Below are 21,663 nucleotides of genomic sequence, written 5' to 3' on the forward strand. Positions count from 1 at the left end.
CATACGTTAATTATATTTTCTCTCTCTCTCAAAACAAAAACCCTCAATAATTTACTTTAAACCATTTCAAGCAACTCATTAATGAGTCTTTATTGGTCACATATACATTACAGTACAGTGAAATTCTTTTTTTTTTCCCACAAATCCCAGCATGTTAGCATCAGTTCACAGGGTCAGCCGTGATACGGCGCCCCTGGAGCAGAGAGGGTTAAGGGCCTTGCTCAAGGGCCCAACAGTGGCAGCTTGGCAATGCTGGTCTTGAACCGCCGACCTTCCAATCAGTCACCCAGAACCTTAACCGCCAAGCCACCACTGCCCCTATCAAACAATTAATCAATAGCATATATAATATGTTAAATAGATCTTTTGAAATTTTTTTAAAAATATTCTAGATTATTGGAGGTTTGCTTGTTCTTTCAGTGTTCACTTTAGTTTTCTCCATTTTTCCAGTTTCTTCCCACCTCCCAAAGCAGCCCTGTAGGAGTTCCTGATGTGTTTAATATGTAAAGAGGACTGGATGAATATTCAGTTACTTTTAAACTGCTCTCTTTCACCATGGGGAAAAAACATAGAGGCAGAAGAGTCAATAGAGACTATAAGCAGCAACTGCGAATGGAACGGCTACGGCGACCGGAAGTAAGCTGTCACACCACCGTAACCGAGAACGAGACGGCACAACACAGCATTCAGTCAATTACTGAAATATCAAAAAAAATATCATTTAAATAAGCAAGAGAATAATTACTTTGGCATTAAATAATACTCTATTGTCATAAGAAGAGTTTTTCCTCTTGTATCATGCCAGTAAGTCTAAAAACCTAGTCAAGATTAAAGTCCTTGCCTTTAATCTTGATTACATGGAGGAAGATGAATGCCTCGATGTATTTCGTGTCAGAAAATTAAAATAAGCTTAATAAGTTTCAAACTTAACAACACCGATTAAATAAAAGACTAATGGTACAATCATATACTGATGCAATTACAATGTTATATACCATAAGACATAATATTTTCTTGCCTAATCTGTCACGTTGTAAAGACTACGGCAAAACAACTATTCTCCCGTAGTAGAAGGTTACAGTAGAACATCACGAAGTAGTCATAATGCCGTCACATTCGCAGCTGTTGCTTAAAGTCCCTAATAATGGACATAAAATGGATATAAAATGCATGAATTGAATAGATAAAAATATCAATAGTGCAAATTTAGCCATTATAAATATATTTTTGGACCAGTTGGAAATTTGCCAGCAGGGGGATGAAGGCACATGTGGCTAAGTTGGACTCTTTGGAGGTGGGTCAAGTGTGAAATTTTCCTGTATTTACATTGATCATGTTCCGCTCAGTGCATATTACACAACACTAATAACATTTATACAGTACCAACTGTCTTATAGTCTAACTAGTCTAAGCTATACAGAAAAAAAAGCTTAATAAAAAAGTGCTAAACAAGCAGTTATGCTACAACTTAAAAACTAAATAAAGCTTAATAAATAGGAATTCACAGGTGGTTGTCCAAAATAGGAGTCCAGCATCCATCACCTCTGCTGAATTACTGGAGCCAGAAAGCAAGTGTGATGGCTAGCAGTGTTCGGCAAAACCACTGCAGAAACACGATGGCTGAAAAAGGAGAAAATCTGCTGGTGGGTCTCAGGAAAAAGCCGTCAATCAAAAATATATGTATATATAAAGATATTTTTATGTAATTCAGACTCAATAAAGGAACCATCATCAAGGGGGCATGTTTTGTACCATTTGTATGCATATTTTTCACCAAGAAACGTGAAATGCGAGTTCTAAAAGATGCACTTGGCTGGTGTCACGTGTCTCGGATGGTATCTGTCAAATGATAGGGGAGAGCTGGCACATGGTGGGAATTTGATGCAGAGACGTACCCTTGATGGTGACACCCCAACAACAAAGAAAAGTGCAGTTTGGTGGCTTTATTTCTTAAGAAGGTTTACAATTGAGACTTACCATTTGTCCAAGCTTTGGAACTTGCAGCTGCATTGGGGGGAAAAAACAAACAAACACAATTTTGATTAAAACACATTCATCATTTTACAAACGACTTAAATGTTTCAGCTGGTCTTTTCAACTTCCTGGAAGTGAGAAACATCTCAGTTCTTGTCTCTAGGTTCTAACGATTCTGTGTCTGTAACTCTTCTCCAGTTTGACTCGTAGCATAAACACAACCAGGCTGATATTGTATATTTCATAGCATGTATAGAGTGTCTCCATACATAGGAGAAATGAACACTTTTTAGCCAAATGTCTTCCAGATAGCCTTTAAGAATGCCTTTGACAAAAGAAGAACATATTGAAATCATTCTCATGGCTGGATCGGGAAGCTGTCGAAAGGTTGCGATGGACCTGAACAGGAAACATGGCGAGAACACCACACACGACAATGTTTCCAAACTCATTAACATTTAAAAAGACTGGGAGTGTTGCGGACCGACCGAGAAATTAACGTCCACGACCATCCACTGACGGAGGCACGACCGACGTGGTGCTGGCGTACAGTCCCCTATGTTTGGAGACTTTTGGGACATCCTGTACATTTCTCAAGACAATGTTTCTGTTGCAGGTTTAATTTATGTTAGTATGTGATAGTGCGCCTCATTTCAATGGGTATAATCTGGCATTGAAAATCCTCAATCCAACATTAAAAACTGTTCTAATTCTAACCTTCGATGGTGAAGGTCGTCTCCATGCCGGCGTCGATGTGGTCCGACACATGACAGTGGAGGAGCCACGTTCCTGGAGCGCCTGCCCGTAGTTCAACAGTCTTAAAGGATCCAGGGAACAAGCCATACACATCAGCTCTATGGGGGTGATCCGTCTGAAAGAGCAAAATGGTAGACACATAAGTCAGTGTTAATGTCCATGTCTATGTGTAAATATCGACATGACTGAATAAATGTATACCCTGTATATGAAGCTCTGATCGTGAAAGTGTATTGTGTGCATATCTTGGTCACTCCCCAGTGCCATTAAATACCACTCAGTCCGATCTCCCTGCTGCATCTTCAAACCATGCAGGTTTGCATACAGTTTTCCATTAATACCTGATCAGCACATGGAGAAAGCATTACAGTGACAGATCTTCCTTTATATATTAGCAATATGATGTTATATTTGTAACAAAATACCTCCAAACCTACTCGACAGATTACTTTACTGGTTACTATTTTTGATTATTAATGTTCCATCAGATCTGCACTGGTGGAAATCACACTGATGGAGCACTGATAACATGTCCTGAAATATTTGTTGAAAAATGCATTCAATAATATACTTTCTTTGACCAAAATCAAAATATGAAATGTAGTTTATTTTTAAAGCGCAGTTATGGTCTGTTGGATAGCTGCATTGAGATTAAAACTTACCTTCCAACAAAAACATTTAGCCTGGAGATTATCAATAAGTGTTAGAGCAAGCATCACATTCTCTCGCTACCTAAAATTGCTAGCTCCTTGTAATACTAAACGCAAAATTTTCAATTTATGTATTATCGTGTTTAGAACTGTTTATGCTTACCATACATCATGTTACTCTCCATAAATTCTTCATCCTCCATGTCGAAAATTTCAGGGTCTCTGTTCAGGTAATTTTTTATATTATCCTGCAGATACCACGATTCGTTCTCATCAAACACCATGAAGAGTAGAGCAAATTCTTTATCCACATCCTTTCTCCGTCTGCTTTCATTCAGAGTCCCCTTACGACACACCACCAATGGCCCGACCAAGCCACTCGCTAAATCCTGCCACCGGAAACAGACATACAATAGATTGATACTGTAGATTAGACATGTACAAAGTACAGAAGCGTAAGTGATGTCATGTGAAAAGTAGGCAGGGAGAACTATGTAAATGAGATTTCTGAGTGTGCTAAAGATCCTTTATAGCCACAGAGAGTGCTGATCTAAGAAAAAGATTCCCTGAGAACATTAGGATCCATTAGGCATAGGGAGTTACACTGTATAGCCAAAAGTATGTAGACACCTGATCATTACACCCATGTATTTGTTGAACATCCAATTCCAAAAGTATAGGCATTACTATGGACTTAGTCCCTCTGTTGCTTCTCTAACAGCCTGCACTCTTCTAGGCAGGCTTTCTAATAGATTTTGGCATTCCAGTTCCTCCCAAAGGTGTTCAGTGGGGTTGAGGTCAGGGCTCTCTGCAGGCCACTCAAGTTCTTCCAGTCCAACCTTGGCAAACCGTGTCTTTATGGACCTTGCTTTATGCATTGTCATGCTGGAATAGAAAAGGGTTTTCCCCAAACTGCTGCCACAAACTTGGTACCACATAATTGTCTAGGATGTCTTTGTATGCTGTAGCATTAAATGTTCCACTCACTGGAACTAAGGGGCCTAGCCTAAACCATGAACAACAGCCACAGACCATCCATCCATCCATCCATGTATTTTCCATACCACTTATCCTACACAGGGTCACAGGCAGATCTTGGAGCGTATCCCAGGGAACTCATGGCACAAGGCAGGGGACACCCTGGATGGGGTGCCTACCCATCACAGGGCACAATCCCACATACATTCACATACCCATTCACATACTACGCACAATTTGGATAGGCCAATCAGCCGACATTGCATGTTGTTGAGCTGGGGGAGGGAACCTCAAAAGTACAGGGTAAACATGCAAACTCCACACACACACAGGACGGACACGGGACTCAAACCCCCAACCCCGGAGGTGTGAGGCAAACGTGCTAACATGCTAGTGATTGTTGTAACCAAGGGCGTAGCTATTTCTTTCCTACTGCACTGGATGGTCCTGTTCTGTAGGCTTGTTAAGTTTACCACTTTGTGCCTGACCTGTTGTTGCTCCTAAATGCTTCCAATTCAGAATAAGGGCACTCACAATTGACCAGGAGAGCACAAGCAGGCAAAAACATTTACAAACTGGTTGGCATCCTATTACAGTGTCATGTTGAAAGTCACTGAGCTCTACAATATTACCCTTTCTACTGACAGTGTTTGTCTATGGAGACTGAATGGATGTATGCTGGATTCTATGTACCTGTTAGTAATGGGTGTGGCTCAAATAGCTGATTCCAATAATAAACATACTTTTGTTATTGAAAATATTAATATCTACGTGTTTATCTATGAGCCACAGAAAGAAAATGTCTTTGTCAAACAAAGAAGTGTAAGGGCCAGCCTTGTTTCTAGAACATCAACACTGGGCAAAAAACTATAGGCATTCTGAGTGAAGATGTTAATCATTTCAGATTGAAGCATTTCGTAAAGGGTTTTTGGTCTTCGCCACTTACAGAAAAATCCCACCTTGTACTGTAATAGTAATGAGAGTGTAGTAAATTAAGTGTGCTGAGATGCACTGAAAACCTTAGAACACAATATGAACAAAAACATGTACATCAGTCTAGACTTGAGTGTACAAATCTGCTGTGAATATTACATATAAAACTGTCGCCCTTGGCATAATTTGGATAACACTTTTTTTATTTTGAGGGACCAAGTCTTAGTAAATGCTTTTATATTTCATATAATGAGCTTTTGTATATTTAGTACATGCCGTTCTGTTGTACTAATTTAAACAAGCAATCTCTATTCCCAAATGTGTGCTAAATAACAATTTGAGTACTCAATTAAATGGGTGTTCTGTATTAAAACACAATCCTCTCTGTGCAGACCCTGTTAGAAAATCAGCTTTTATGTTTTTTTACACACGCAAACCATAAATCAAGACTAAAGCGTGCAGCTGTAACAATGTTGAATGAAGTGTTTTACCTTTGTAAAGTTCACTGATGAGTAATAAGCATAGGTGATGCAGTTTGACTCCGTGGGTCCAGGACCTGAACTTATAGTCCAGTTATACCTTGTTGTGTTACCTAACACACACAAATAGAAGTATGTTCTTTAGCATGTATAACACATTGTCCCTACATACAAGCACAGGTATCAGAGACTGTTATCAGAGTGGTAGTTTTCTGTTTGGCTGTAGTATACCTGGATTAACAGCTTGAGTCTTATTGGTCTTCACTCCATGAGCGTGAACTGAATAGGCATGAGTGGCTTTGTTCTTAAACACAACCTGGACCTTCTCACCAACTTGCACTCTGAGAATTGGACCTGTGCACAGAAAAATGTTATAATTGCATTTCTTGTTGTATGATTTTAGGGGAGACTAGGTATTGTCTAGAAGTCATCTGTCAAGGAGGCTAGACATTACAAGTATAAAATTATATAGTAAGATATAAGAGGTTGTAGGTTAGAACGCAGGCTTTTTAAAAACCAGGATTCCTTTAATTGGACAGATTTTCATGACAAACATAATCCAACTATTCAGAAATTAGGCTCATTATTGACATGTGTACAATATTATTTTGCCTACTTAATGGTGCCATAGAGCTTTTTATTCCTCAAAGAACACTTTTTAATAAAATCTTCATTAGATTCAGATTGATAATATTTATAGACCTACTTGTTTTTTTTAGGATACTGAGGTTTGGATTAAACCCATTCAACTCAAGGGACCAGTCAAACACATAGCAACTCAAAAATGTTTTACCCAGAATGCCTAAATGCTCTTCATCAGGACCTCTGGCATCCAGTTCTGTGAATGTCTCGTCCTTGTACCTGCGGTACACCACCTTTTGGTATACAGGCCCAATCCGATCAGCCGATTTTTTGAGGTAAACGTTTCCATTGCTGAGAGAAAAAAAGAGGAAAGAGAACAACGGCAAACTATCAAGTAACCACAAACTGACTATTAAATCTTTCAAGGGAATCTGTTTTAATGTACTGCATATTAAAGCTGCAAAAACCGTCAGGAGTTAGGATTGTACACAACTAGCAATCGTTAATCTGAAATAATTTGAATGGCAATTTTGAAACACCACATTAAAGCACAGTATTATTATTATTATTATTTAATTTTTTTTTTAATATATGGCCTTCAAGTTTTGGATGACTTTCAGAACAGAAGTTCCTGTATTTCATTTGTGGAAGTCTTTCAACACTAGTGACCAGCACTCACCTTTCATTGAGAGTAGTATTAAATTTCTCCACCTCCCATGTTCGGTTTGGGGCGTAATTCCACGTCACTTCTTCAGCAGCCAAATAGATATACACGTCAGGCTGAAAGGTCGTAACCTCTGAGTTCTGTGTGCAGTGTTTGACGGAGTACAGCTGCCTCATGCCACCACGGTAGTGATAAGTATTAAGAAACCTCAGCTCAAAAACACCTGAAGCAAAGAGCATAAGTCATTCCTTTAAGAGTGGAAGAATCAAATATATGTATTTTTAATTATACAGTGAAACAAATTGCAGTGATAAATGTTGTGACTTTATGACTGTTTGAGGAAGCTCTGTTATAAAATCACCTTTATGTAACAAGATTTAAATCTGGAGTCATAATGTACCCCCTTAAGCTTATTACCCTTGCCTATTTAGACATATTTAGTATTTTATTTTATTTTCATGGTCTGTAGTAATTTTCATTAAGAGTTGCAGTTTATTTAATTAATTATTTTGTTGATTCAAAAGGTGCTTCGTTTTTTTTTCTTAGCACAGTTCCACAGACCTACTAAAGTCGAATCGATTGATGTAGTATTGCTAAATGGTAAACAATTTTATTAATTTTATTGCAGTGTCCACTGAAATTCATTTTGACAGATATTTAGTTGAATTAAAACCGATTCTTTATTCCTTTTTACCAATTTAATCAAGTTGGCTTTAGTCAGTGCCTAGCAAAATCAGTTTGGCTAGTTTGCTCTAAAACACGTCATGGGTTTCGGGACAAATCAAACCAAGCTAAACTAAAATTAAAATAAAACAAAACAAAACAACAAAAATGGGTAAATACTAGAAATCAACTATCCAAGGAGAAAACTATTTCAATTAAGCAGTTATACTCAATAAAAACCGTTTACATAATGCTGTAAAATTTGACATAAAACCCTCCATTGTCCTCCATATGTTAGACAGTTTGGCTCCCAGACCAATGAATATATGTACAAACCACACACACCAGAACTTAAGTGTGTTCTTAGTGACACGTAATATTTATGTTTCATTTCATTAAAGTTTTATGTCTTCATTTTGAAATGTAAACTCGTATTCTATTACCATCATTGTCAGGTGTCATGGAGACGGTGACACTGGAGTGAGGGAAGAGACTGAGTGTGTCACGCGTAGTTTTATCCAGCTGAAACGTGTTGCCCTGGAAGTAAATGCCAAACAGATCCACTGAGCCCAACCCCAGCAAGTGCCACACAACATGGTCCCCGTTACACAACACAAGCTGAGGAAGGTTTCCATACATGAAGCCATTCACCGCTAAGAGGAAACACACAAACACACACACACACACACGCATAAGTGTAAGGGAGTGCTGTAAAATAGCTGTATATTCACCTTCAAGGTGTAATTAATCAGGTGCAGTCATAGTGTTAGTGCTTACAGCTCATTTTATTGCTCTCCTGAAATTGTTCAAATTTTACTTCATCTGAGATCGGCTTATCACTACCAAACTCAGCAGTATTCTTCTGCAGATACCAGCTTTTATTCTCATCCATCACAGTGAAGAGAAGGAAGAACTCTTTCTGCACCTCTGGCCCTATATGCTACACACACACACACACCAAATCAGACTTTTGTCATAAACAAATGGATTATTATTATCAATTTAAAAAAAAGTCATTCTGGTCTTTCCTGTGCTTGGATTCATGTGTTTACCAAGCCAAACTAGAAAACTATAATCAGTATAGTGTATAATAGTATAGATGAAGTTAGTTAGCTGTTTTGAAATTCAAACAAATATATACCCTCTCTAGGCGCACCGTTCACCTCACACCTCCAGGGTCGGGTGTTCGAGTCCCGCCACGGCCCTGTGTGTGGAATTTCATGTTCTACCCGTGCTGCGGGGGTTTCCTCCGGGTACTCCGGTTTCCTCCCCCAGTCCAAATACATGCATGGTAGGATGATTGGCATGTCCAAAATGTCCATAGTGTATGAATGGGTGTGTGAATGTGTATGTGATTGTGCCCTGTGATGGATTGGCACCTGGCCGGGGTGTACCCCGCCTTGTGCCCCATGCTCCCTGGGATAGGCTCCAGGTTCCCTGCTACCCAGTAGGATAAGCGGTTTAGAAAATTGATGGATGGATGGATATACCCTCTCTTTAGTGTTCAAAACTTCACCAAAACTTCCTTAGGAACCCAGGTGTACTTCTGATTGCTTGTGCACTGTGAACTCATTCAACCAAAGCGAATGTTCTTTCTCACTACCCTGAATTTGAAAAGTATATCATCAGTGGAAATGGCTTTTACTTGTAAACTCAGGGCCATGTGTATAAAGACGAGAGTAAAATCATCCTAAATATGGATGCATGATGATTTAAATTCCTGTGAACAGTTTATAAAATGTTGAAGGTAGAATACATAATACGATTAGAGAAAATTTGCTCATTCTTTTGTAGAATGTACAATGGATATAAAAAGTCTACACACCCCTGTTAAAATGGCAGCCTTTGGTGATGTAAAAAAAAAATCAATAAACCAAGATCAATCATGTCAGAACTTTTCCCACCCTCAGTGTGAAAGTACAACGTATAAAAATTAAAACAATGTATTGAAAAGGTGGAAAACAAATGGAAACATTTTAGGGAAAAACAGGAAAAAATAAAAAAGTTCCAATAACCTGGCTGCATAAGTATGCACACCCTTATAATTGTTGATGTGGCTGTATTCAGAATGAACCAATCACATTCAATCTCATGTTCAAAAGTAATTATCATACAGCTGTCATGAATGAAATTATTCTGATTAACCCTAAATACAGATCAGCTGTTTCTGTTGGATTTTCTTCACATCTTCTTGGATTCATCCGAATGCTGAAGTCATGTTCCACAAAGAGTTTACAGAGCATGTAATCTCACGTGTCAAACGATATCAAACAGGAGAGGAGTATAAAAGAATTTCCAAAACATTAGATATACCATGGAACACCGTGAAGGCCATCATCAATATAACAAATAGAGAAAATGGAGCACAGCAGTGACATTAGCAAGAACAATGTGTTATGGTATGATGAGACCAATCCCAAAAGGTATAGTAATTCCATAATTTCAAAAGGTAATGTATGTTAAGTGCAAAAAAAAAAGCACATAACCAAAACAACACCATACCCACGGTGAAGCATGGTGGTGGCAGCATCATGCTTTAGGGCTGCTTTCTTCAGCCAGAACTGGGGCTTTTATCAAGGTGTTGGGAATCATTTATAGCTACAAATACCAGTTGTTTTTAGTGCAAAAGCATTCAGGTGTCTGCTGGTAAGATGAAGATGAAAGGAATTTCACCTTTCGGCACGACAATGGCTCAACGCATACATCCAAATCAATGCAATCATGCAATGTTTTTGCAAGAAAGAGTGGGGAAATATTGCCAAGTCAAGATGTGCCATGCTGATAAGATTCTTAACCAAAAAGCCAGAGTGGTGTAATAAAACCAATAGGTGAGTCAACAAAGTATTCGTTTAAGGGTGTGCACACTTACTGTATGCAACTAGGTTATTGTAAGTGTTTTATTTCTCCCTAAAATGTTTCTGATTGTGTTCCACTAAAGCTACCGCTTGCCATTTTCTTTACAAAAAAAAGTTCCGTACAGATAAATGAGCTAATTTAAGACGTGTGGAAGAGTACCTGTCGACCACTCTCATCCAGAACTCCTTTCCTGCACACCTGTAACGGTCCCACCAAACCAGAGTTGGTGTCATTAACGGGATTTGTACCGGAGTAATACAAGTATGACAAGCAGGGTGGGTCACTGGGCGAGGGGCCTTCTGTCACTCGCCAGCGATAAATAAACGTCTGACCTGGTGCCACACTGGCCCCTGCTTTCTGAGAACCTGAAGAGGACAAAGTCAGAGTAAGATCCGAGTTTAATTGCGTTTGTGGGTGTGTGTGTGCGTGTGTGTGTGTGTATGTGTGTGTTTATTCGAGAGACAAAGTATGCAATATGTGAAATACATTTTATTTGGAGAGGAAATAAATTAAGTAAGTCTTTCAGAGATTTTTGTTCATCATTACAAGTAGCTGAAATGGGCAAATATGGTTGTGATATTGCAAAAAATGAAAATGATATTAGTTTATAAGTTTACATAACCTAAATATTTAAACAAACAACTTGTATGCCATGTCTTTTATATCATATGGCAGTTTTCTTGATCCTCTCAGGTGTAATATTTGGCTCTCTGTTGACCACCCCTCACTACTTCCTGTCATATTTGTTCTAATTCATGTCTACCTGCATGTCATACACCGTCTTCTTCAAATCAAGTAAGGGTTGTACTGCGTGTCTTACCATCCTGATATATCACTCCTTCGTAAGCTTTGTCATACGACACTCCTTGAGGTTGTATACTGAAGTTATGATGCGCCTTATTTCGAAATGTCACCTGAATGACATCACCAGGTTCTCCCCTAATGACAGGACCTGTGAGCACACACAATACAGTTGCCGTGTGTTACTGTACAATACATGGTTCACTGTTGAAAAGTGGAAGCACAACCATTCTGTTACCGTTTAACCGAATAAATCCACTTAAACACCGTGAACATCTGTTGTCTTGAAGAGTAAAAAAAAGAATCATTTGTACAGTATGTAGATCATCTGGGAAACAGGTGACTACCTATAATGCATTTCGAATGTAATTGCTTAATTTAATTAGATCTGAATATTAATCTAATTAAATTACACTGGTACAGACAGAGCGAAAATGAGAAATAGTCTAACAATACTTTATACATTTGTATCATATAGACCACAGAAGAAAATCACAAGGAAGCCATATCATATCGTGTCCTTATCAGGAATTATACTGTGCTTGATTTGTTTAGAACAAAACAGAAATAACAAAAAGGATATAATGTTAAATTAAAATATAAAATGATTTCACTCACTACTGCAGTTGTCTTCTAAAATATTAGTATTTTTAGCTATTGCTTCAAACTTCTTTGGGATTTAAATGACTGCAATTTAATGGCAGTCCAGTCTTAGCCCCATACAATCTGATCAAGTTTCACAGAGTTTCAGATACTTCCTATACACTATATATATATATACATACAACACTGTTTACATTTACCCAGAATGCCTAGGTGATGTTCTGAACCATGTTGCTCGATCTTGGAAGTAAATGTGTCATCGTGGTACCCGATGTATCTGACCTTCCAGTACTTTCCTCCCAGCCTTCCATCATCTGTACTGAAGAATTCTTTAGAGTCACTGCAAAGAGAGGAACAATAATGTGCACATATAGACAAAAGTGTAAAGTGTGCTATTATGTGTGATAGAATATAGTACACACAGTTCCAGTCATTTTTTAGTATGTTCTCACTAAATATGTTTAGTATGTACAGTCACCTGTCTTTTTCATTTAGTGGTTTATTGGTCAGTACGTTTTTCCCTGAGGGGGCGTAGTCCCAAAGTATCTCCTCTGCAGCGATGTAGAAACGCCTGACATGCCCCTCAGGGGACACTGTAGGTGCACCATCATTTCCACATGAAGAGACCTCATAAAAGCCCTCCATACCTGCTGCTCATGAGATATGTGCACAAGGGGGACAAACAGCATAAGACAGATGAGTGCTGTGAGTTTGTGGTGTACACAGATCAAATTAATCAGAATAACATAACCTTTGTGGTTACGGAAGACCAACTAGGGAGACCTCAACACTGTGTGTGTGTGTGTGTGTGTGTGTGTGTCTGTCTGACATACAATAGTTACAACCCACACATCTGCACACTCATACAATTATCAAATCAGCCAATCATGTGGCAGCAGCACAATGTTAAATATAATGCAGATACAGGTCAAGAGCTTCAGTTAAACTTCACACCAAAAATCAGAATGGGAAAAATGTCTTTGTGGAAGCAGGGGTGTGGTCAAGCGCCGGTTTGTGGATGAAGGGCGGAGCCGGAGAAGGTGAGTGGTAAAGATTACACACCTGCAGGAAATCTTACTAATGAGGGTTCTGTGTTTCAGTGAGTGGTGGGGAAAGTGGGGACAGATGAGTGCCAAGAGAGAGAGAGAGAGAGAGAGAGAGAGAGAGAGAGAGAGAGAGAGAGAGAGGGAGAATAAGCACAGAGCCATGTGTTTGTGTGTGTGTGTGTGTGTGTGTGTGTGTGTGTGTGTGTGTAGTGTGCTGAAAAGTGAAAGCGAAAATAAAGAGCCCTTTTGGATTATCCTCAGCCTGCTTCCACTTCTTCATTTTCAACACAGCAAGTGTTACAGACTTGTCCGTTCGTTTCGCCATGGTATGGTTGCTGGTGTTGGAAGTGCTGGTTACAATATTTCAGAAACTGTTGATCTCCTGGGATTTTCCCTTACAGCAGTCTTTATAGTTCACAAAGAATGGTGCAAAAACCAAAAAAACACCCAGTGAGCATTATTTCTGCAGCCATAAAGGCCTTATTGATGACAGAATTCAGAGAAGAATGGTAACTATGGTAACTCAAATAACTACTCTTTCCAACCGTGGTGAGCAGAAAATCAACAACACATTAAACGATGAAGTCCACTGGCTACAACAGCAGAACTTCGGGTTCCACTCCTTTAGCCAAGAACCAAGTTGTGAAATTTGGAACTGGAAGAAACCAGTCAATTTGTAATTTACATTATTTAATTTCAATGATAAAAAAAGAGTTCTTTCTAGGGAATTTTGAATGATTTATAAATGTTGGTACTCAAAGAAAAGTACCTGTTATCTGCTGATAAACAAGAAAACTAGATTCTGAAGTTTTCCAACCATGAAAACATAGCTGTAGAAATGAAGCATTTCAAACATTGAAGCTTCTTTAGGAACCCTGATTAAGTCCCTGAACTCAGAGGACTCACATTCCTCATTCTTTTGACATTATTTAACATTCTTTTAGTGGTTCATGATAGGAATATGGTTTCAAATGAATAACTGAATAATGAATAATTATAGTTTAGAGTTTAGGAATTAAATACTTGAATATATATGCAGAAAAAATAGAGAACTTACCATGCATGTGATCATCAACTTGGCACCTAAACAACCACTTCCCAGTGGTCATGGGAACCATTGTTGCAGTGACAGTAGTGGCAGGAAATACACTGAGAACATCAGTACGATGACCTTGGTTGAGCAGGGTATGGCCATAGAAGTGGATGGAATGAAGATCTATGTCATTACCAATACCAAAAAGATGCCAAGACACAGGGCGTCTGAGACACACTTCCAGTGTTGGCAAGTTACCATAAACAAAACCATTTATTGCTGGGGAAAAAAGAGAAAACACCGTCAGAGGAGTGAACCTGTGGAACTGATAGTGAAGCCATTATCTTTCTACTATATAGTGACATTCACTTAATACAATACACAATATTATGCCATTAGATTATTATGTCAAGATAGTACAATGTTAAAAAAAAATGGTGCCTTGGATGTCTGAAACAAAAACAGCTTACAGTGCAGCCGGCGTGAATTCTGAAGCTTGACATCATTTTTCAGTTTAAAGACATCATGTCCAGGGCAGAACTTCTTAATATTTTCTTCAAGATACCAACTACGATTTTCATCCACTGCACTGAACATCAAGAAAAACTCATGAGAGATGCCAGACTGGTGACGTCCAGATGAGTCCAGAGCTCCTGAGAGTGAAAAAACACACGACATTACCTTACATGCATGTTGCACATGAACTTCTTTAATTTCTTTAAAAAAACAAAAAAAAACAATACTATGTATTATAAATACACAATTACTTAAAATATAAATGCATTGTTTTCATGTAACATCACTGTCTTTCATGTGTTATATCTTACTAAATACTTAATTGGAAAATTGATACATAAGTTTATTCAGAAACATCACATTTTTGTCTCTGAATATGTAAATATTATGAATATTATAATGTTACCCTTCTTGCAGATGAGCAGCACTCCAATGAGTCCTGCTGCTATGTCTTTTGGTGCATTTACATGAGAGTGATAGATCGATGTAAGACAGGGGGAGTCAGACTCTGTAGGACCAGACTCTTCTGTCACCTGCCATGTGTATGTGTAGACTTGTCCTGGAGGCACAGCATCATCATTCTTATTCCCACCATCCGGATACCACGCACCTGGTAAACAGACAGCCATGTCATAACATGTGAAGTGATCATCAAAGATATCTGATTTTTAACCAATGATCAGCAGTTTAGCAGAATCTACAATCCTGAGGGTTATATCTAAATCTAAACGAGCCAAGGCAAGAGGCAAAACTAAACATGTCACAGTGTATTTATTTACACTGTTTAGTTACAGTATAGTGGAATGGTATAGTTCTCACCACTGTCGCCTCTGGCTTGCTTGACCTCTTGTTTGATGCTTTATAATATATATATTTATATTTCACACATCTTTATATGTATGTTTGACATCATAGTAGCTGAGTGAGTTACATACCGCTACTTTAAAGTGGATTACAGTCAAACAGAATAAAACCCATTCTACCTTCAGAGTCCTTCTTGTAGAGGACTCCATGTGGATGCATTGAATAAGGCAGAGATGCAAAGTTCTTCATATGCACTACAATGTCATCGCCCACTTCTGCACGGATCACAGGTCCAAGGAATCCCAGCCAATTCTGTTTAGGGATCTCAGTGGTGAAAGTCGTATCTGTGTACTGTTCATACACAGCTTTTTTATACATATAACCATTCGAGGTTGAACAACTGACCAGATATTCAGAGAAAAAACAGAAGAAAAAAAGAGAGACAACATGAATTATGAACAAACAAGGGAAAGAAAACACATCTTACAGTATTTGGTAGATGCTCTTATCCAGAGCAAATTACAGTTATCTCATTCATACATCTGAGCAGTTGAGGGTTAAGAGCCTTGCTTCAGGGCCCAAAAGTGGCAGCACTGGGGGTTGAACTCAACCTTCTGAGCAGTAGACCAACACCTTAATCCCTATTTCCCTTTTGAAACTTGATGATTTTCATGTTACATCTTCTTTTTTTTTAACATGAAAGATGATTATTCAAGTTATTTCACATACGCAGCCTATGCATTTCCTCATATGTATATATACCCACATTTCCACAGGTTTACTCTTTATAATTCTGGATTTGTTTTATAAATTACTCCCCTGTCCAAATTGTAAAATATCGTTTATTATTATTATTATTATTATTATTATTATTATTATTATTATTATTAATATTATTATTATTTATACACCTATAGTGTTATACTTTCGTAAGTGGTATGGCCCATCTTTCAGAGCTTTCGTAATGGTATGTCCCACTGTAGGGGTGTGTGAATGTGTAATTTGCATGTTTCTCCGACTCTGGACAAACATTTTCAATTATTAAATTATTAAATCATTTGTTACGTTATATTTATCGACTTTGCGCTTAGGATTTACTGTATTTTGTCAGTTAAATGCTTTTTTTTTTTTTTTTAGATGCGTTTGACACCCCCGCCCCGCGCTCCCAGCCATATATTTACTACGTATAATAAATAGTGTAATAATGGCTTGTGATATAACCTATTACTCTCTCATATTATTCGATTAGACGATGATTAACTTACTTGTGATAGCTGATATGAACGCCACTGATTAGATTTAGTTCACTGGGAGCGTAATTCCAGAACACCTCGCGAATTCCGATGTAGTAAGTCCTTGTTGCGGCTTCACTCAGACCGAACACAGTCAGAACCGTGTAACAGAAAATCCAAGCTCTTGTCATTGTTCAACAACCTCCTGGTCTGTGGTGTGTCCAAGTTAAATAAGCACCGCAGAAATAAACACGACCAGAACTCCAACAGCTTTTCCCCACACCCTAAAATGAAACCGAAAGAAAAGCATCCTTCTCCAGTGTATTCCTACAGGAGCGACTTCCGGTTACTTCTGAACCGGTCACACTGGTGAAGTTAGCGGTTATGCTAAAGTTATGAATCTTTTGGCGTTAAGGAAAGTACATAACCTGTAACATGTTTAGCTGTTTCACTTAATCTTTTGCATCCGACATTTAAAACGTAAATGTTATCAGTATGTACTACATATACTGATACACACACACACGCACGCACACACATTGATTTTATCAATAGAGGAAATACGAGTACAATGTCAAAACAAATACTTCTTTACAAGATGTATTTCCTTTTATGTCTTAGAACACAAGTATTTCACAAATCCAATATGTATGAAGCTTTTAAAAAAGACTAAAATCAATCTGTGAAAGTTTTCACAACTCCAGTTTTAAGTGGAATGGTTTTCTACCATAACACGCAGTGTTTCATGAACATGACCTCCCAAGTGTTATTACACACACTGTTTTTGCTAAGCTGTTGACTAGGAAACCAAAATAAGGGTTAAGATACAAAACATGAAGTGATATCACAGCTGGAAATCTTATCTCCTAAAAATCATGGATTATTATTTCATTATTTATACTAAAGCATATTTTTCAGAAATTGCACTAATAGGATTATGTGTGTAGTAACTAGAATAAAGGCTGGAAGTCTGGACTAAGCAACAGGTCCTGGATATTTCAGATGTTTGATTTATACATAAACTAAAAAAACTCACATACTACATGTACATAACACTTGCTTACTGTATATCAGAGGTTTTTAGACTTTTTTCCCATTTCAGAAAAGCAAATGAATAATTTTATGTAAATGTAATGTTAGGTATAAATATTATGTAACTGAACACTTTACTGTATTGTGACTATTTCTTTGTTTAGCACAGTACACCAGATCGAGTACCACGTCAACTTAATGAAGAAAAAAACACCATGAACTCAAACTACAGCGCTGAAATTAAAACTGAAATCTAAATGTAATGATCGGAGATCTAATGGAGTTGAGTACGGATGCAAATGCAGATAAAGACATTTATTAAAGAGAGAGGCAGGCAGAAAAATCCAAATCGTAATACAGAGACGTGGTCAAGACAGGCAAAAGGTCAGGCGATTGGCAAACGGGCATAAACTGGAATAGTTAAATAACGTAATCATGGGTAAACACGGACAGCTGAAACCAATGTTGACACACCTTTGGACAACAACCGATGACTAAACAGGAGCGGAGAAAGAACATAATCAAAACAAATGCATGTGTCCACAGTAAACAAAGTCACAGTCATAATCAACCGAAAAGCGTACGTTTGCTGAGCATTCGCGCACCTGGCTTGTGCAAGCGCATGCATTCCGGCTTGCTGAGCACACTGCAAACTGCAGCGCTGTCTCAAGGGTAAATCAAGACAGAAACCCCACCAGGGCGTTAGTCAATTTAAATAAATGTTCTGCATTGTTCTCTCCGTTCTCCGGCTCTTTACAAGCCATATAAATATAATTATATTATTAGAAAGGCAACATTATCCATTTTGCTTCAGTGCATAAAACACAAAAGGTGTGGAAAAAAGTGTGTTAAGCGAATCAAAATGATTGACAGGATAACATTAAGCATTAAAACATTATTGCCTACTAATTTCCTATATATGTAGTATATGGTAATTATTGTCTTTAAATATCTCACTCACTTTACACTTAACAATTATTGTGAATGGCTTGCTACTTATAGGAAAAGTTAATAAGTAAAATTATTGTAAGGATTTGACAGCATTTTAAAAACCTTATGAGAAGACTAGTATACTTACACAATGTAAAAGACTCGAGGCCTGTCATTTTATTCTTATGAAAATAATCGTTAAGGATCCAGAGATCTGCAAGATCTATGTCAAGTCTCTGGAACACCAACAGGAGGGATAGAACATAATTTTTTCAAAATATATTTCTAAATTTTTACATTTTTAAGATGATACCGGAGAGTGCTGACAAACAGTTTGGTCCAAAATCTAATTTTTTGTTTAATTTACTAAAGATCCAGTGATAGAAAAGGACACAGAATGTCATTCACCATGCAATACCCCATGACAAGAAAACATATCAAAAAGAAGGGCCTCTTCACACTAGGGGCTAAGCGTTCATGCTTTTTTCTAATTTGTAACCCATCTTTGTAAGTACGGTATATAAAAAGCAAAAAATATAACTGAAATCTAGTGGTTGCATGCATGGATTTTGCTTCTTCATCATCATATCCTGCTGTGTCTACCACAAACACCTAGCTGGATGCTGCATGGAGATACTGTGCAAGAAACTAGAATGAAACTACAAAACAAAGTTTTGTAGAAAAACTTTGAGGTTGGTTTGAAAAAGTCTGACCTGAAAGTTAAATTATGCAAAGATGGATGAATGGATGGATGGATTAATGAATTAAATAATTAATTAATTCATTCAACTACTCCAGACTCTTGTGTGTGATGTAGACACAGTGAAAAGCATATGGCCTTGTACGGGTTAGTTTATATTTGAATTTTGATGGTTGGTGTTTGAATATTCTTGGCTCATCTGAACATTTATTCAATGTGATTCTTTAAGCCAACCAAATTATGAACATCCTCTATAGAATAGAGTAATAGAACAGTGTCTCATATATATTAAAAAAATGTATTCACCAAAAATATCCAATGATTTCCGTTGACATTCAGGAAACTTATCATTCCTTCGTACTCATCAAAGTCCACCCATTCGATAAAAAACTTAGGACATTTCATTGTTATGTAACTGTCTTAAACTATTATGGATAAATTCACACACTTAAAATCTGTATCCTGTTTTTATGTTTCTGTAAAGCTGCATTGAGACAATGTCAATTTTTAAAAGCGCTATACAAATAAAATTGAATTGAATTGAATTATTAAAGATAATTAAAGATAAAGATAATCTTTACCTTTGAGAGACTGTTTCTCCGTACTTCGTCCCGTTCTCTATGAAGCACAACACTCACTGTGTAGACACTTTCTTTATTGAAGGCCAGGAGGACACTACCAATGAGTGCCCAGCTAAAATCGGTCTCAACCTGGTGGACCTTCTGTGTCCTTATCTGGCACATTTGTCTCAGTATTTCCATCAGCCAAAACGTGAGAGTTGGTATGGAGTGCTCGTTTGATATCAACTCAGACAAAGGAAGGGGTGGCTTATCCTTTCCCTTTCCAGTGAGAACAAGGGCATAATAAAGGATTATTTTGGTTTGGTTGGGGATGCGTGACATGACACTGCCTGTAGCATCTAGATGTACTGTGACTGGGGGTGAGTTTTTCAAATGTTCTGCCACTATTCGTAGACCACAATCTGTGTACAAGTGGACACCAAATGGGTCCATTTGTAAGTGCTGAATATAGCCTGCAATTTGTCATGCAGTTCCACCGCACTCCTTCATGATCTTCTGGCAGAGTATCATCTCATGATAACATCATGGAGTCTGGTGCTTTCCCTGACTTCACAAGATATTACTCTTAAGACATCCATAGTAAGGCATGTGGAGATGTTGCCAGCCAAATCTCATCTGGTGGTGTGTTTCTCAATGATTCATAATAGTGCTGGCTTACTCATTTTGCTTTTGCTGCTGCAATGTTTCCTCTTATGGTGAATTCCGCATTTCTGAATTTCAATTCTTTATCCTTGTGGGTCACATCACCCATTCGCACAACATGGATGTCAATATGCTTCTGGAATGATTTGGGCTTTGTTCGAATTGTAAATTTGTAAAAATAAATAAATAAATAAATAAATAAATAAATAAATAAATAAATAAATAATAAAAATTACGACTTTTCCTGCATTTTACATGTTGATACTTGAATGAAAGGACACAGCAAGGATTTACTTTGGTGAACACTTCATATAAGACATCTGTCCAGGGCTATTGTAACTGGGTTGAACTTGCATGTGGCTTTATTTTTTCCCAGGTTTTTATTGTTATGGCCACTACAAAAATCTTTGGACCTGGTCCTGTTTTCCTCCAGTTTTCTGTGTCTGACTCATCATCATTCTCATCTTCATCTGCAGTGTTGTTCCTGTCTCCAGCCTCAACTTCGCAGTCACAAGAATAATCCTCGTCCCTCCTTTCTTTTGTACCATTCTGCTTATTGTGCCCTGAACTTTCACCTTAATCCTCATCTTCATCTGCAGTGTTCCTATCTCCAGCCCCATCCTCCCTGTCACAAGAATAATCCTCGTCCCTCCTTTCTTCTGTATGATTCTGCTTATTGTGCCCTGAACATGCGTCATCATTAAGATTCTCATCTTTTATTATTCTCATTATTATTCTCATTATTTTATTAATTATCAAAAATCTAAACGGTGTGTGTTATAGCTGACACCTAGATGAACACTTTACAGTTGGGTTTGTGACTATAAGCCATTCCCTTCAAATGCTATTGAGCTTTAAATTATGGTATATTCTGTGTATGAGCCCATTCAGTAATGAAATACATGGCAATATTTATATATGATTTAATAGTTGGGGCGCACGGTGGCTTAGTGGTTAGCACTCCGGTTTCCTCCCCCAGTCCAAAGACATGCATGGTAGGCTGATTGGCATGTCCAAAGTGTCCATAGTGTATGAATGGGTGTGTATGAATGTATATGTGATTGTGCCCTGCGATGGATTGGCACCCTGTCTAGGGTGTACCCCGCCTCATGCCAGATGCTCCCTGGGATAGGCTCCAGGTTCCCCGTGACCCTGAAAAGTATAAGCGGTATAGAAGATGGATGGATGGATGGATTTAATCGTTTATT

General features: G+C 37.9%; 1 protein-coding gene across 1 annotated transcript; it reads right to left on the reverse strand.

The window, feature by feature from the left end:
- Positions 1-61: 61 nt before the first annotated feature.
- On the reverse strand, positions 62-16,919 carry LOC108256549 (ferroxidase HEPHL1). Its single transcript, XM_017453528.3, has 20 exons — positions 16,604-16,919; positions 15,518-15,738; positions 14,941-15,144; positions 14,489-14,671; positions 14,043-14,297; positions 12,418-12,589; positions 12,140-12,279; positions 11,356-11,487; positions 10,695-10,900; positions 8,457-8,619; positions 8,123-8,332; positions 7,032-7,239; positions 6,564-6,703; positions 6,002-6,124; positions 5,783-5,883; positions 3,544-3,769; positions 2,932-3,071; positions 2,692-2,845; positions 1,978-2,004; positions 62-1,620 (listed from the first exon to the last, which is right to left on the reverse strand). The coding sequence occupies exons 1-20, from the start codon at positions 16,759-16,761 to the stop codon at positions 1,553-1,555; spliced, it is 3,231 nt and encodes a 1,076-aa protein (XP_017309017.1). The 5' UTR covers positions 16,762-16,919; the 3' UTR covers positions 62-1,552.
- Positions 16,920-21,663: the final 4,744 nt, after the last annotated feature.

Source organism: Ictalurus punctatus, chromosome 23 (assembly GCF_001660625.3).
Source record: "Ictalurus punctatus breed USDA103 chromosome 23, Coco_2.0, whole genome shotgun sequence".
NCBI lineage: Eukaryota > Metazoa > Chordata > Actinopteri > Siluriformes > Ictaluridae > Ictalurus > Ictalurus punctatus.

Bases quoted from the DNA above. Each gene is read 5' to 3' on its own strand.
- LOC108256549 (XM_017453528.3), bottom strand. From the start codon at position 16,761: ATGACAAGAGCTTGGATTTTCTGTTACACGGTTCTGACTGTGTTCGGT. The intron at 12,590-14,042 runs GTAAGTTCTCTA...TCTCATGAGCAG, and splicing joins AGTTGATGATCACATGCATG to CAGGTATGGAGGGCTTTTAT. The intron at 3,770-5,782 runs GTAAAACACTTC...TTCCGGTGGCAG, and splicing joins CATCAGTGAACTTTACAAAG to GATTTAGCGAGTGGCTTGGT.